We start from the raw sequence: 17,082 nt of genomic DNA on the forward strand, positions 1-17,082 counted from the left end.
GCCTCCCAGGGCACCCCCAGGTGTCGCTGCAGGGCCCCAGTGAGTGGCGGACACTGCAGGGGCCTCTGGCATCAGTGTCCTTGGCAAAAGCAAACTTACAAGCAGGGCTATTTTCGACTTTGCAGCTGCCGCCATAAACCATGGACCCTCCTGGGGCGGGGGAAGCAGCTGCGGGGAAGCCTCCCAGCCCTGGAGCCAGCACCAAATCCTTCCTGCTATTTCAGAGCAGCCGGAGGAATCCTGAAATTAAAACCTCCTGAAAAAAATGGCAAACCCCTGTGCCACTCTAGACAGGCCGGATCTTTCCCCGCAAGCAGATGAAGAGCAGAGCTGGACAGGGCACAAGACTGTCCATCGGAGACCCGACGCCTGCCCCGCTCAGCGCAGCCCAGCCGCTGGCTGGTCCTCACGTGGCCAAGTGTAAAATGAAGGGTTGAGCTAAATCCGGAATCCTCACACTTTGATGTACGGCAGAAGGACCTGCAGAGCTATTAGTAAAACAGCACATGGTGACTCTGATCCCTCTGCTCTTTGAAGGTTCCCTAAAGTCATCTTCAGCTCAAACATTCCCGTTGTGTAAGGCTCAACGCGCCAACCGCTGGCTATGTGACCTCGCACAGCTCACTTGACCTCTCTGAGTCTCCATTATTCTCCTCTGTGGAATGGGGAGAAATAATGGCCATCTCATTAAGAAGGTGGTGAAGAAGAAATCACAGAACATCAGTAGTTCCATAGCAGCTTCGTTGGTAACAGCGCCAAACTGCAAACAGCCCAGATGTCCGCCAGTGGGTGAACGATAAGCAAATTGTGGTGCAATGGAATGCCACTCGGCAATAAAAAGGAGCGAGATGTCGATGCCTACAGTAACATGAATAAATCTCAGAATATTCACGAAAGAAGCCAGACCAAAAAAAGAGTACACTCTGTATGATTCCATTTATAGAAAATTCCAGAAAAGTCAAAATGAATCATAGTGACAGAAAGCAAATTAATATTTGCCTGGGGGTTGGGGGAGGGAGGGAGGATGGCGAGGAAGATTAAGAAGAGGGTACAAAGGGTACAAAGAAACTTCTGGAGATGACAGGTATGTTCATTATTTTGATTGTGGCGACGGTTTTAGGCGTAAATACACGTCAAAAATCATCAAATTGCACACTTTGTGTGCATTTTATTGTGGTTCAGCTTAATCTCAGTAAACCTATAAAAAATAATAATGGTAAAGCTCCAGACACCTGTATAATAGTCAGTTTATTAATAGTTGCATCTGGGTGATTCTTTGATTAATTTTCCTCCCCTAGAATCCAGACTCAGGTCTGTTTTGCTAACGGTGTGTCCTCAACACCTGGCACATAGTAGGTGCTCATTAAATAGTGGTGGTTAGAAAACAGAGGCTCTGAACCTGTTACTTTCTCCTGGGCCCCCTCAGAACCCAGAGGGTTAATTCATCCCACCCAGGACCTCTATGAATGAGAACCAGGACAGACCTGACCCACAGACAACACCCCTAGCGGGGAAGTGGGACAGGGCAGAGTGGAAACAAAGAAGTGGGACCCGTGATGAAACGCAGTGGGCGCAAGACACATGTCCCCACCCCGCCCACTGTCAGTAGAGGGGCTTGGCCTTTGTGATACAGATATGTTTTTAAATGAGCCAGGAGATCAGCCCGGAAGAATCCTGTCTGAGGGGCTACGTGGACCTGGGTTCAAATCCCAGCTATGCTGGACTGTGTGACCTCAGGCAGGTCACTGCACCCCTCTGAGCCTCAGTTTCCTCATCTGTAAAATGAGAGTGGTGATATTGCTCATTGTGTGGTCAGGGTTAACTGCGGTCCTGGACAAGCCAGCACATACACCTTCCTTCAGCCTTACATATTGCACGTGCACACACACACGACACCTACTGTATACCAGGCACCATGCCGAGTGCTGGGGGTGGGCAGTGGCCTCAGGCCACTCTTCCTGTGCACTTTGTATGTCTTGGCAGTGGCAGAGACTCTGATGTCCTTGGTCCGGGTGGGACCAGGAACAGTGTTCTGGAAAGTTCTCGGGTAGTCCCGATATGCAGGGTGGAGACTCCCACCTTCCCTCTTCCACACGTGCGAACAGAGGCCAAGAGAGGTGAGGCGACTGCCCAAGGCCACACAGCTAAGAAAGGATGGAGCTGGGGTGGAACCCAGAGAGTCAGACCCCAGGACCCAAACCGCCCCAAACAGCGCGAGAGGGTTGAAGACAATGAGCCCAGCATAGACGAGCTCTCGCCCTGGGCAGGCCCCCAAGCCAGCACACGCGCGGCCCCCTGGGCTGATCAGAGCAGGCCAGGGGACGGGGACGGAGCCCAGCTTCCCTCCAGTGGCTCCTTCGCACCCACCACCCCAACCACAGGTGACCAGAATCCCCCATTTCCACCCTGAGCTGGGGATCCCCTCTCCTCCCCGCTTCACAGCGACAGCAGGCCTGGCCCCGGGACAGACGGCAGGCTGGGGGCAGCTGTGCAGTTTTACAAGCCCTGGGACAGGGGGCGCCTGTTCAGGCCCTGGCACGTTCCTGGGCCCCTGGGAACAGCGGAACCCTCTCCCCCGGCCTCAAACCCAGTTCTCCCCCAGCCTGGCCCACACCCCCCACCCCAGCCCTCGTCCCCCTCTGTGGCTCACTGCTGGTGCCCGGCCAAATGCATGCCCATAAAATGCCCCTTCTGGGTAACCCCATTGCAGATGTGCGAGCAGACCGGAGGGGCTCTAAGCAGGAGTGGAGCCCTGCTGTCGGCTTCCTAAGGGATTCGTTCATTCATTCATTCATTCATTCATTCCCTCTTCAAAGAATCAGTGGAGAACTCAAATGCTGTGTGACTCGAGGCAACTGACTTTACCTCTCTGGGCTTCCGTTTCCTGATCGGTGACATGGGAATAGTAACAGTACCCACCTCGTAGAGGTGTGAGTCTCAGTGAGTTGATGATGTCATCGACTCAGGCCCGGCACGTAACAGGGGCGCGTTAATTGTGACCTGCTGTTAGCACGGAGCCCAGGGCACTGTGGAAGGAGGCTGGGTGGTGGCAGCCGGGGAGGCTCCCAGGAGGAGGGGACATCTAGGCCCAAAGCTAAAGGAGGAGAGGGAGTTAGCAAGGCAGCAGGTAGTGATGGCTTGGGAGGGGTGGAAAGGTGTCGCTGGCAGAGGGAACGGCAGCTGTAAAAGCTCAGAGGTGAGGGAAGGGTTGACTCCTGCACTGGTGCTCAGGCCACCTCCTTAATCCACCCCCACCAGTCTTGGGAGACACAGGCTATGGCTAAAGCCACAAGGCACATCCTCCGGAGGACCGTGTTGAGTATAGTTGGGGGCTGATGCCCAGGAAGCTGCAGATTGGGAAACTCAGCCCTGCCTGCTCCCCCAAGGGTCTCCAACGCCCGCCTCTGTCTTACCGGGTTTTTGTGTGTCACAGGGAAGCGTGATGCACTTCCCAGCCACACGGCAGTCCCTAAGACCCCGCAGGAGCTCAGCAAGAAGACAGCCCAGCCTGGGACACCCAGAAAGGTTGAGCGACGTGGGCAGAGCCACGCAGCACACGGGCCTTCATATTTGACTCTCCCGATGTTCTTGGCAGGCCTTGCGGGGGAAGGGGGGGCCCTTCCCCACTGAGCAAGACAGAGGCCATTGTGTGTCCTGAAACCCAAACCCCGGCCCCCTCCGGATGGGGGTGGGGTCGGCCTCCCTGCCCGCCCACCGGGGATCCCAAACATGCTCCCGGCCCTGGCCACATCTGGATTCCAGCTGGCAGCTCCCGGGCCCAGGGCGAAGGGGGAGAAGTCGCCGCAGGAACTTGCCATCAAAGGCAAGGAGGAGCCTGGCGGGCGAGGACACGAAGGCAGAGGGCTCCAAACCCAGATCCCGGCCCAGGGCGCGGTGAGCGTGGCGCTGACGGCGAGACCCAGGCCACCTTGCAGCGGGTGGGCAGCCAGGAGCCACGCCACCGCCGTGTCTCATCAGGAAGCAGAGCGGGGGGGGACCTCCCCCACGGCCTCCGTCAGTAGCAGAGCCCGGCGTGGCACCTCGGTCTGTGTGGCCTCGAGTCCAGAGCCAGCGCTCGGCCTCTGGGAGCGCCAGCACCCACCCCATTCCGATGGAGCACTGCTCGTCCCTGTCTTCCCTGCACCAGCCTGCCCCTGCAGCCTCCAGGGCCTGGCCCATGGGTGCCCCACAGAGAGTTGTCCCCAACCCCGTGGAACAGCCCTCCAGAAAACCGGTGAGACTCGGGCCAGAATAAAGGTTTATTGTGCCGGCGTGTTATATCTCAGCACCTGGAGAGCTGTGCAGAGCTGGGGGAGCCCCAGGTGGAGAGACAAAGGAGAGAACCCCACCCCCAGGGCCTCCCCAAAGCAGGACGGAGCCCAGGCTCCCTGTCAGAAACTGAGTACCGCGGACACAGGCTGCCAGACGACGTGCGTGGGCGTCAGAAACCCTCCCCTGTCCCCTGGGACTCCCCGGGGCGCGGCAGTCTCCTCAAACAAGCCTCCCAGCTGCTAGGCTGCCTCGGAGTCCTGGCAGCAAGGGTTCGAGCCATGCACCCCCATCCCAGCAGCGGTAGCGAGATGAGAAATGCACCCCGAGGCTGGGCTTGCCTGGGCAACGCCTCAGGGGAGCTGAACCCCCACACCCTAACCCTGGGCCAACCAGAAACGTGGGGGCACCTTCCGGAAAATTCAGAGCAGTATTTTCCAGAGTGTGTGCTACAGGACTTTACTCTGTAGCTATAAAAAAACGGGGGGGGGGGGCGGTACTTCATGGTTCAAAGACGTTTGGGCCAAGCTAGGCAAAACCAAATTTAACAGGAGCCTCTGCTGCAGGACTTGTCAGAGCCCTGCAGTGTTCTAAGAAGAGGCGGCAGGGTGGAGGGGAGGTGGTTAGAGAAGCAGTGTTTCCTCCACAAATTTGACGTTGACATCTTGCTTCTTCAGAGCGCCTCAGGGAACCCAGTTTGGGAAACACTCATTTAGGGACCTGTCGTAATGTAGGTGGGGACCCTTCGTAGAAGCGTCCTAATTCATCAGGTCGCTTCCGCCGCGGAGGCTCTGAGCAGAGACAGGGTGACTCGAAAGCATTCAGGGATGTGAGGACACGAAGGGTGGGATCATTCTCAGTTCCAAAATACCGCTTCCGGCCAGGCCGCCTTTGGCCGCACCAGCCCGGGGGCGTCTCGGAGGCTCCCGCCCACCCTCTCCCAGAACGCCGGCTGATCTGCTTTTCTTCGCCACCTCGACAGAAAAGCAGTGATGTCTGCTCTCTCGCCAGGGACCTGTGACGTTTGTCTCCCGATCAGTGTGGCTGATTTCATAGGCCACTTTGTCGTGGTTCTAAGGAGGACGCATCCTCCTCCTCCTCCTCCTCCCCAGGGGTGTGCTGTGGGATGTGGCCCCTTGGGGCCTCAGAGGCAGATGTCCCAGACCTCGGCGGGCCTGGGACCAGCGTCTCTGCTCGCGATAGACTCAGGACACGCTGGGACGGGCACTGGGTGGCCAAGAAGCGGGTGTCAGGAAGCAGGCGGGACTGAAGTCCTTTTCATGCTCAGGGAGGCGACCGCCCGGGGTCTGACAGTCAGGGCCAGCAGCCTGAGAGGGGCCCGTTAGACGCTGGGGGGGACGCTGCTGCAAGCACAGGGGCTTTCGGGGGGACCCGCTGGTCCCTGGGCTTCCTGGGCTACCGAGAGAGACCCTTCCAGCCCCCCTGGGCCCTCACCGGCTGCCTGGGCCTCCTCGGCCACCGCTGAGCACGGCTCCCCCAGCACCTCTGGCTGCTGCGCTGGGACCCCGCGCTCCCCCTGGGCTGCCTGGTCCCCCTGCTGGCTGCCCTCCGCCACCCTCGCTCCGTCCCCACTGCCTGGGGCGGCCCTGGCGGGAGACTTGAGGTTCTGGGTGGCGGCCAGGATGTCAGCCTGGAGCTGCCGGGAGGAGTCCAGGGCCTCCTCGGGCCGGCCATCGGGGGCCCTGTCCGGGACCTCGCTGAAGGCCCGGGGGCCCCCGGCCCGGTCACTCTGGTCCACGTACTTCTTCTTGGGGAAGGACGACGGGTAATAGGCCGAGGCCTTGTGCTTCTGGCGGGTGATGAGTGCGGCGCAGACGATGAACATCAGCAGGAAGGCCAGGGAGCCCACCACGGCGATGAGCATGACGTACTGGCGGAAGAAGTCCACGATCCCGTCCAGGAAGTTGGTGGGGGGCGAGGGGCCCGCCAGGAGCGTGGGCTGGGGCCCCAGCGTCGTGGGGCTGAGGGCCGGGGTCCAGGGTGGCGGGAGGCTCGGGGAGGAGGCCGACGAGCCCTCAGCCTCCCCGCTGCCCACCACGTCCTCCAGGAAGGCGGTCTGCAGGGCCACAGAGTGGGCCTCCGCGGGCACAGGCCGCAGGAGCAGCAACAGAGAGAGGACGACACTGGGGGCTGCCACAGAGACCATGTCGCCCCCGGGACCTGTGGGGACACAAAAGGAGAGAGAAGTCAGGGACTCCAGGGACTCGTGATTCGGAAACAGGGCTCACCAGGCCCCGAGGAGGAGCATGCAACATGAAACACATTCCAGCAAGTCCCTTCCCTGTCGAAGCCTGAGCCCCTGTCCCCACCATACAAGGGACACCATTCAGATGTGGGATGCATACCTGCCCCCCCCACACTATCCTCTGAGGTCCTGGAGGACAGGGGCTGAGTCTCATTTATCTCAGCATCCTCGAGGTTTTGCGCCATATCTGGTATACAGTAAGTGCTCAATAAATGTATCTTGACTAACTTGGCTGAATTAATAACTCACGCTTTCCCCGCTCACCATGTACCAGCTCCTATGCTAAATTTCTCGCAGGGGATTTCTCACGGCATCCAGATGTCTATGGGGTGGGGGGAGGAGCCACGATTAGCCCCGTTCTCCAGGTGAGAACACTGAGGCCGGGAGGGGCTAAGCTACTTGCCAGGGAAGAGCTGGGCTTTGGATCCAGCCATGAAAGGGAGGGATGAGTAAGTGAGAAACTGAGTGAGTGACCAAGGGAGCCGAGGGACAGTCCCCCCTCCACCCAGGGCCTCTCTCCAGCACCCCCCAGCCCTTCTGCCATCCTGGCCCCTCAGGACCTTGTCCCCGTGCGCTGGGCGACCGCAGAGACTCCACATCCCAGCGGCACAGTCAGAGGATCTCTCAAACCTCCCCCAGCCCCGGCTCTACCTCCTTCTCCAGAAGATTCCTAGGTCTGGAGGCCTCCAGGTCTCTGAGCCGGGCAGGGGTCCCCGATGCCAGGGGCGTGCCGGGTGCATCCCAACATGCTGCCCCACCTCCAGGCGCCGGCAGGGCCGGCAGGGCCCCCAAGGAAAGCCCTGTGCCCGAGAGAGAGCTGGGGCTGCCGCCCGCCCCACCCCCACTAGATGGGAACCAGATGAGCCCTGCACCTCCCCCCACGCCCGCTGGAAGGCGCTCCCGGCATGAACCCCCGGGCCCCATCTGGCCCAGACAGCCCGGCTGATTCGTAAATTCCTCATGGCCCAAGTTTACAGAGGGGCTCAGTTTCTAAAACACTAAGTCTCCCAGCCAGGGTAAGTGGGGGCCTGGCGCGTGGACAAACCCAGGGACAGCTCTCCATGTCCCCTGAGCACCCCTCCCCGGTCCAGCAGGGGACACAGGTCCCTGAAGAAGGCCAAGGCTAGAAGCTTCAAGACAGGAAAGCCTTAGGAGCCCCCGTCCTGAAGCCTGAGGGGCCTGAGATGGGGAGACAAAGGCCCAGAGAGGGCGTAGGGCAGGCCTAAGGCCACGCAGCAATTGTGTGGGCTGGAGGAAGAAGTCAAGGCTCCCAATGCCTTGAATGCAGGTCACGCCTTAGGCTCTGCTCAGTAGAGCAGACGACACTGTCTACTTCACAGGATTCAGGAGATGAGGTGGGGACGAGGCGGGGGCCATTTAGTGGCCTGTTCCCGTGGCCTGAGGCTTTCCAGTGGCGTGCTGTTAATTGGAATTAATTGCAGTGGCACAAATCTGGACAGACTGGCTCAGATGGCAAAAACTAAAAAAATAATTCCAGAACATAAAAAGAGGCAAAGCTACTCAAGAGTCTGTTCCAAATGAGCTGGTCATTCCGTGCTGTTCACCTACACCCGCTGGGCACATTCAATCCTGCAGAAGCCCTGGGCGGCAGGCGCTAGAGTTACAGAAGATGAAAAGGTTCAGAGACAGACGGTGACTTTCCTAAGGACACACAGACGCTAAATAACAGAGCTGGGATTTGAACCTTCCCCTGATTCCGGGAGTCCACACACACTCGCACACGCACCGTGCACACACACCACACACGTGCACACACACCACACACACCCCGGCCTCAGATGGCAGAGGGGCTGGGGGATGCTGAGCTGTGGGGTCTTTGTCCTGCCAGTCACAAGCCCAGCCCAGAGCGACCTGTAATGGTGACAACCAAAATGTGTCACTGCAGAGGGCAGCGATGACCGTGGGTGGCTGAAGACCTGCTCAAGTCCTGAGAAGCCGGGTAGGCTGGGGTTCGAATCCTGGCCCCCCCGGCTCTAGCTCTGAGGTCTGACGACTCTGGGCTTCACTTTCCCCATCTGTAAATTGGGGGCAGAGGAGCACGGAAGCCACAGGTCGTACCTCTCGGAGCTACTAGGATCGCAGGAGCCAACGCTGAGTCAGTGCCTGGCACGGAGTGGCCACACACCCAGGCACGGTGGGATTCAGGAGGGGCTGAATCTTCGCCCACAGAGGTCCTCGCCCGGTGTGCACGCCTGCTCGTGCTCTGCCCGCTCCCCGCCCAGGAAACGATGCACTTTCTTACCCCGCTGCGTGAACCCTCCTCAGCTCTGGCCACTGAGGAATGCAGGACCGAACACACACACACGCACGCACGCACGCACGCACGCACGCACACGTATGCATGCACGGAGTCAGCAGTAGAGGACAAGGGGCACGCAAACCGTCACTGGCTCCTTAAGGCTGAGACCCTGACTCTCAGAGTCCCCTGTACCCCACCACCCCCCCGGCCTCCTGAGAAAGGCAGATGCAAAGTGTGGGGACACAGCCCCACCTGGAGCCAGCAGGGCCTTGCAAGAGATGGCTGTGTGACCCTGGACGAGTTCCCTACCCTCTCTGGGCCTCAGTTTCCCAACTGAAGAATAGAAGAACTGTCCTTCTACAAGAAATGATCCTTCTGCCTGCCAGCTGCCCCCGGCTCCTGGGTCTGAACTTTTTCAGGAACTCGGAGTCTCACAAGCCCTTAGGAGCTGGGGTCCCCTCTCATTTCACCCAAGAAGGAACTCAGGCCCAGCGAGTCAGGGCTGAGCCCTGGCCTCTCTTGGAGTCCCCAGAAGGAGGTCACTTCCCAGCTCTGTGTACTGGGGCCAGGCATGTCACCTCTCTGAGCTTCGGTCCCCGTATCTGCACAATGGGGATAAGGGCCACCTCCCTGGACCATTGTCAGGACAAGGCATAGCAGTGCCTGGCCCCTGGGAGGTATCTGTTAGTGGGCCCCGCGTGGCTGCCCAGGACCCATACTTGGAGACCATCGCACTCAGGGTTTGCGGTCTTCAAATGCGGCGAACGCCCTCCTGTGTGCACAAATGCAAACCACCCCTAAGGCCTGGGCACCCCAAGACCTGAGGCTGAGGGGCCAGAGTGGCTGCCCCACCCCCACCCAGAGACTGGTGGCCCGTGGGGGAGGGGCGGCCCTCAGAAAGCTGGCTCCAATTAGTGGCCTTGGGCAGGGGGAGGGGGGAACTCTGGCTGGAGCACTGCACCCCCACCCCGGGGCCAGCTGAGGACAGGGACCTGGGGCCCTGGAGGTCTGGATGGGGAAGGGGGTCTGGAAGACATAAAATCTATGCGCACACGCACACACACACACACAGCCGCAGCATGGACACACAACATAGGGACGCGCACACCCCAGACACGGTAGCAGGGACACACAATACCCAGACACACAACACAGACACACGGACTCACACAACACCTAGACACTCGGGAGAGCTCACACAGCCCACGGCACGGACACACAGAGAACACAGACACACAACACAGGCACGTGTGCAACCTCAAGACACACGGTGGATACCCGCACACGGGGCAGTCCCGTCCACACCACCCCCAAACTCACACAGACCGTGGAAGCAGCACCCTGGCGTCCACTTCCAGAGAACAACACGCCCCCTCCACCAAGGCCCCAGCCCCACACACCCAACGCAACACCCGGCGAAGCCCAGCGCCACGCGCATTCCATCACACGCGTGCACACGACGTCAGACACACACTCGGCGCTCACACACACTTAGAGACAAAGTGCTCCGACAGTCGCCTGCCCCCAAGCCCCAAGACGGCCCCAGGTGCTCGGGACAGAGGAGCAGGGGACCCGGGGACTCACCGGATCCTCCACGCACAGGCCTGGGTGCGCCCGCCAGGTGGAGCGAGCGCTGGGGGCGCCTGGCCCGGGAGAGAGTCCGCGCGGTGCCCAGGGCTGCTCTGGGCTGGCGCCTGCCCGCCCTCGCTCCTCCCGGCCCTCCTCCTCCCTCCTCCCGGCCCTCCTCCCGGCCCTCCTCCTTCCTCCTCCGGCTGGGCTGCGGGGCCAGCTTGGTTTCATTAAGAGGGCTTGGGGTGGGGACAGGGGGAGGGGAGGGGCTGCCCGGCCACACGCAGTCCCACCTCGCTCCCACTCCTGCTCTGGGGAAGACCAGCTGCAGCACTTCCTCCCTGACCCCGGGTCCCCAGGGCAGGCCGGGACAGACAGACAGACAGGGCTGTCCTGCAGCGCTCCCCCACACAGCGGGCTGGGGTCCTGCCCGCACCCCCGCTCTCCAAGAGGGATGAGCTTAGGGAGGTCCAGAGGCCTCTGGAAGCGAGAAGGAAAATTCCTCGTCCTCGTGTGACTCAGGTTTTCCAGGCCCAGCGTGCAGCGTGGGAGCCGGGACGTGTTTTAGGGAGGCCTGTGGAGGTCCGAGCCCCAGACAGGAAGCCCAGTTCTGGCCCTGGCCAGCTCCTTCCCCTCTCCAGGCCTCAGTTTCCCCATTTGTAGGGGTGGGCAGGAAGCTTTCTGGGCTACCTCTGGCTCTGACATTCTGGGACCTGAGGCCCCCCAGTGCCCCCGACGGAGTAGCTTGAGCAGGAGTTGAACCCATTCCACAGAGGGGAAGAGTGAGGCAGGGTGAGTTCCAGAGGTTCAGGCGCGTCCCGACGCGAGTCAGTGGCAGGCCCTGGAACCAGGACGTCTGTCTGGCCGGAGGAATCCAGTGGGTCAGTAGCCTCTTGCATTCATTCATTCACGCACTCATTCATTGATTCAGCAAATGCTCGACCAACACCCGTAGTGTGCCAGGCACTGTGCCAAGCAGGTTCCAGAGGTGACTTCCAGGGCACGTGGGTAAATTACTCTTTTACAAAACAGAAAGGGGTCTGTGGCCGGAGAGAGGCCGGACCAAGGGCTTGGGGAACCCCGGGACAGAGACGGATCCACGGACAGAGAGAGCAGGGAAATTGCCCGGACTAGGACACGCCTGCCAACATGCAGTCCGGGCGAGAGCAGACCCTGGAAAGGTGCTCCAGGTGGAAGGAGCAGCGCGGGTGGAGGCGTGGTGGCTGGGAACGCCGCGCACAGGCAGGGCGCTGGGATTAACCCAGGCTGGAGCGCGGACGGAGGGCAGGAGCAGGGGATGAGGGCTGGGGAAGTCGGCAGGAGCCGGGCTAACGTCTCAGGACTCAGAACGTTCCTTACCCATCCAGGCGGCAGTAGGGAGCCACTGAGGGTTGGGGACAGGGGAGTGCGTGAAGGAACAGCCTGTACCCTCCCCACAGGAACTGGGACTCCAGATTATTGTCATTCCTTGCAATGGCCCCAGAAGCCTCCCCCACCTCACCTCCCAAACGGGGGACAGTCGTTTGTTTGGAGAATAAAATCAGAGGCTTTCTCATCTTCTCTTGAGATCACCCAAACCCTGCATCCCAGAGGGAACAGGGGACGGTCCTCCCGTGGGCACACACGTTCATGCGCACACACGCCCCCAGGAGCAAGTGGCCACCGCAGACGTGTCGTGCAGCTGCACCCACTTGAAGATGGCCTGGGGGTGTCCCAGCCCTACCTGACCTTAGACCAGACGCAGGGTGGGCAGGGCCACTGCCAGGGGAGGGGGCCCTGAGCCCAGGAGTCTGAGGCTGCAGTCTGGGGACGCTGGGAAGTCAATGGCCACGGCATCCCCACCCTAGACAGGGCCTGCTCCCAGCACAGGTGGGCCCATGCCACAGAGGGGAAGAGTGAGGCAGGGTGAGTTCCCCAGAGCCCCAGCCCAGGAGCCCCCTCTGAGTCCCCTTCCCCTGGCCCTCCCTCAGGGGCAGAGCAGCTCCCGCCAGGAACCCTGGGCCCAGGGGCAGGCAGACCCGGGTTCAAATCCTGCCTCCACCATGACCCGCCCCCCATGGAGCCTCAGCTGTCACATGGGTACAGAGAGTCCCTACTGCTCACAGCCTGCTGGGGAAACCGGACGACCAGTGAGCATGACGGCGCCCGGCAATGCAAAAACACTGGCCAAAGCCCGAGGGGATTGGTTTTGAGTCGCTGCTGTAACGTACGACCTCAACCTTAGGGGCGAAAAACAACACACGTTTATGTTCTTGCAGTAGTTCCTGCGGCCAGGAGTCTGACATGAGCCTCCCTGGGCTGACGATCAAGGTGCCAGTGGGACTCGTGTTCACTCTGGAGTGTTCAGGGGACGAATCTCATTTCTTTGCCTTTTCAAGCTTCTAGAAGCTGCCGGCATTCCTTGGCTCATGGGCACCCTCCTCCATCGTCACAGCCAGGAGTAGTGGGCCGAGTCTTTTTATTTATTTATTCTTTCCTTTCTTTTTTCTTTAGAGACAGAGTCTTGCTCTGTCACCCAGGCTGGAGTGCAGTGGCATCAGCCTAGCTCACCGCAGCCTCGAACTCCTGGGCTCAGGTGATCCTCCTGCCTCAGCCTCCTGAATAGCTGGGACTACAGGTGTGCACCTCCACACCTGTCTAATTTTTTTGTTTGTTTTTGTAGAGATGGGGTCTCACTGTGTTGCTCAGGCTGGTCTCGAACTCCTGGCCTCAAGCAATCCTCCCTCCTCAGCCTCCCATGGTGCTGGGATTCCAGGTGTGAGCTACTGAGCCTGGCCGAGTCCTTCTATGCTACCATCTCTCTGGGTCTCTCTTCCAAGTCCCTTTTCCACTTTTAAGGATCCTTGTGATGACCTTATCTGGCCCACCCGGATAATCTGGGATCACCTCCCCATCTAAAATCTTCAGTTTAACCGCATCTGCAAGTCCCTCTTGTCGCGTAAGGTGACGTATTCACAGGTACCGACATGAAGCTGTGGACATTTTGAGGAGAGGGGAGTTATTCTGCCTCCTGTGCCAACGTTGCCTGTTATTTTTTTTTTTTTTTTTTTGAGACAGAGTCTCACTGTGTTGCCCGGGCTAGAGTGCCGTGGCGTCAGCCTAGCTCACAGCAACCTCAAACTCCTGGGCTCAAGCGATCCTCCTGCCTCAGCCTCCCGAGTAGCTGGGACTACAGGCATGCGCCACCATGCCCGGCTAATTTTTTCTATATATTTTTAGTTGTCCAGCCAATTTCTTTCTATTTTTAGTAGAGACGGGGTCTTGCTCTTGCTCAGGCTGGTCTCGAACTCCTGAACTCAAACAATCTGCCCGCCTCGGCCTCCCAGAGAGCTAGGATTACAGGCGTGAGCCACCACGCCCGGCTTGCCTGTTATTATTATTTGCTCCCGGCAGAGCCGGAATCATCCACCCGTAGCCCGGGGTTTTCCTCCCCCCGCAGGGCCCAGCCCTGTGCCTCAGACACAGCGGACTCATCCGCGCTCGTGGGGAGGGGACTGAGCGAGCGAAGCCCGCCTGGCAGACACAGACACTCAGGTGCGTGGCGGTGTTGCCTGCCCAGGAACCAACGCACGTCAGGGAGTCAGAGCCCTTTTGTCCTGCACCAGCCCCTGTGTCAAAACATCTGGAAATGGGCCGGGCACAGTGGCTCACAAATGTAATCCCAGCTCTTTGGGAGGCTGAGGCAGGAGGATCACTTGAGGCCAGGAGTTCAAGACCAGCCTGAGCAAGAGTGAGACCCCCGTCTCTACAAAAAATAAAAAAATTAGCCATGGCCCGCGCCTGTAATCCCAGGTGGCAGTGAACTCTGATGATGCCACTGCATTCTACCCAGAGTGACAGAGTGAGACTGTGTCTCAATAAAAAAAAAAAAAAAAAAATCAGGAAATGCAGCAGCCAGTCCTGTGACCCCCTGTTCTAAGGGGCCCATTCCCCACCGCAGGTCACACTGCCCCCGTCTGCGCTGTCGGAGGGCTGTCAGACCCTGGCAACACACACACACACACATGCTCTCCTTAAACGGAACATCCCAACCCACAATCTGAGGCCAGAGCACAACTGTATCTGTCACCAATCAGAGCAAAGAAAGGAGCCCAGAGCCCCAGCCCCGGCTTGAGCACAGCTGTGGGCGGTGGGCCGAATCGCTGCCTGACTCTGGGCCACAGTCAAATGTGAGGTTGGTACAGACTTAAGACTGTGATGCTCTGACGTTCGAAATGTCCTTCATTCTACAAATAGTTCTGTTTTTTATGTCAACATATTTTTTCTAATTTTTATGGCCACATAATAGTTGCACATATTTATACAAACATTTCTTGAGGCCTCGCTTTGCACACCGTCCAGGGTGAAGTCCCGGGAGACAGTGATGAACAAACAGAGACGCAGAGTTTACAGAGCGGCAGGAACACCTGCAGTAAGCAAGTAAACAAACAAACGAATATCTAACTACAAACTGGGCTAAGAGTTGGGAGGGGGTAGTTCAGGGGCCACAGGCCTCATAATCCGCTTCCAGGCCTCATAGGGTCCTCTGAGAGGAGGTGACAGTAGAGCTGCTCTTGAAGATGAGGAGGCGTTTAGAAAGGCAAGGATGCAAGCAGGTTCCCAGTAACGAGAAAAGCATGTGCAAAGGCCCTGAGGTAGATGGGAACACAGCAACTTCAGGGCAGCTCCTGAAGATTATTGACACGCTATAGTCAAGGAGCCAGTTCTGCAGGGGCAAGGAACTTGGTCTGTTTGGTGCACTGCCATAACTGCGGCATCTGGGACAGTGTCTGGAACACAGTCAGTGCTTAATCAATGGTATTGACCGCGCGAATGGCCACTCCGACCTCCACTCTTGCATTTTCAGGTTTTGACCAGCTGACGCCCCGAGGATGCAGTCCAGCTGCTCCTCCTCCAGCCCAAGAGACTCACACTCGACGTTCTCCAGTTCTGGGACCTGCTGTGGGGCCCGGCCAGGGTGCTCCTTGAGGCCTGCGCCACGGTGGTTCCAAGGGACACGGGCGGGCCCGTGGCACGACTTGGAACCTGTAATTTCAGAGGCATAGAGCAGTGGCCGGGCCCTCTGCCCAGCCTAGAAACGGTTCAGAGACCTCCCCCGGCACCCACCGTGCAATTAGCAGCCGTGGCCCCCGCCCTGCTGTGCAGCCGTGGCCACCCCCACCTCGGGTCTCTGCCAGAGTCCTCCGCATTTGAGCCCGGGGCAGCTGCCCTGCCCACCACAGCCCCCAGCTCCAACCCCTCCTGGGCCCAGGGCCACTTCTAATGACATAGCCCCTGAGGCCACCGGGGCCTACCCTCTGGGCAAAAATAGTGCAGGACTTTGATGTGGCCGGAGAGGCCTGGGCTGCGGCCACGTTACAGAATAGGCCTGGTCTTCAGAGGGACACCCGTGGAGCGGCCTCCTGCCTGGCAGCTCCAGGGAGGCAGAGCGGCCTTGCCCCGGCAGGCCCGAGCTCTGGGTGTGCTGCGAAACCTCCCTGGGCCTCAGTTTCTCCATCTGTAAACTGGACACATTCACTTATTCTGCAGTTGTTCACGGAGCACCTACCTGTGCCGGGCACCGTGCCAGGCACAGAGAGACGGCCGTGGGGGAGACAGACGCTGCCACGCCTCTGCGCGGGCTACTCGCCCTGCCTGGGGCACTGTCCCCCACACTCCCTTTGCCTGACCACCCCCTACATACTATGGCTCAGTTATCACCACCTCCAGGAAGCCCTCCCTGAACCCCAGCCTCTAGGGAGAGAGTTCAGCAACCTCTTCTATGTCCCTGCACCCCGTGGCTCCGGCTCGGAGCCCTGAGCAGGCGGGGCGGTAACGTCACGTTCACGCGTGTCTCAGGCTGCGACCTTCTCCGGGCCGGAACCGGGGCCTTGTCCATCACCGTATCGCCGGCACCCATGCCCAAAACACAGTAGATGCTCAATAAATGCCCGCCCACTGGCCGAATGACTCCGGGGCAACCTGCCCATGTTATAGATGGGGAAACTGAGGCCCGGGGAGGGGACAAGTCCATTTAAGCGATATTTACTGGGTCCCCGCTCTGCTCCCACTCCTGCAGGGAACAAGAAAGACCCACCCCTGCCGCAGGGACCTCCTGGCAGGGCAGACAGATGAGAAACGGGTCAGCCAGCACATAGGGCCGATGACCCAACTCTGCAAAATGCCGTCAAAGAAATAAAAAGCACGAGGAGACAGCGAGTAGCTCGGCAGGGGTGGGACAGACGCCTGGGCAGCTGTTTTGCAATTTCGGTCACAGATGGCCTCTCCGGAGGGGCGTCCGAGCTGACACCTGTGGGCGAAGAGGAACCAGGAGAGAGCAAGAGGAAGAGCTGCAAACCAAGGGGACAGCAAGCGGAAAGTCCCCGAGGCAGCCAAGGGCTTGGCACGAAGCCTCCTCGAGGGACACGAGACCAGGTGCTGCCGACGTGTTCTCACCAGGGAGCACCGAGAGCTTGGCAACCGGGAGACCGGTTAGCTCCGGGCTCTGCCCCTCGCACGCTGCGTGACCTGCGCCTCGGTTTCCCTGCCTAGACCAGGAAGGGTCAGGGGAGGCTTCTGGAAGCTCTGCCGTTCTGCGATTCTCGGTACATTTTCCACTTGTTGCAAGAGCTGCCCCCAGCGCACGACCGGAAGCCCCCCCACCGCTGGTGGGAGAGGAACCTGGAGCAGCCACCTTGGAAGAACGGTTCGACGGCTTTTAGCAAGTTAACCGTGCACG

At 59.5% G+C, this 17,082-nt stretch overlaps 1 protein-coding gene across 1 annotated transcript; it reads right to left on the reverse strand.

Annotated features, from left to right (window-relative positions):
• Positions 1 to 5,541: 5,541 nt before the first annotated feature.
• On the reverse strand, positions 5,542 to 10,422 carry TMEM119 (transmembrane protein 119). The gene is made up of 2 exons (XM_012657600.1): positions 10,380 to 10,422; positions 5,542 to 6,450 (listed from the first exon to the last, which is right to left on the reverse strand). Exon 2 carries the CDS (start codon positions 6,434 to 6,436, stop codon positions 5,612 to 5,614), a length of 825 nt encoding a protein of 274 aa, XP_012513054.1. The 5' UTR covers positions 6,437 to 6,450; positions 10,380 to 10,422; the 3' UTR covers positions 5,542 to 5,611.
• Between the last annotated feature and the right edge of the window lie 6,660 nt (positions 10,423 to 17,082).

This window comes from Propithecus coquereli, unplaced genomic scaffold (assembly GCF_000956105.1).
Source record: "Propithecus coquereli isolate 6110/MARCELLA unplaced genomic scaffold, Pcoq_1.0 Scaffold552, whole genome shotgun sequence".
Lineage (NCBI taxonomy): Eukaryota > Metazoa > Chordata > Mammalia > Primates > Indriidae > Propithecus > Propithecus coquereli.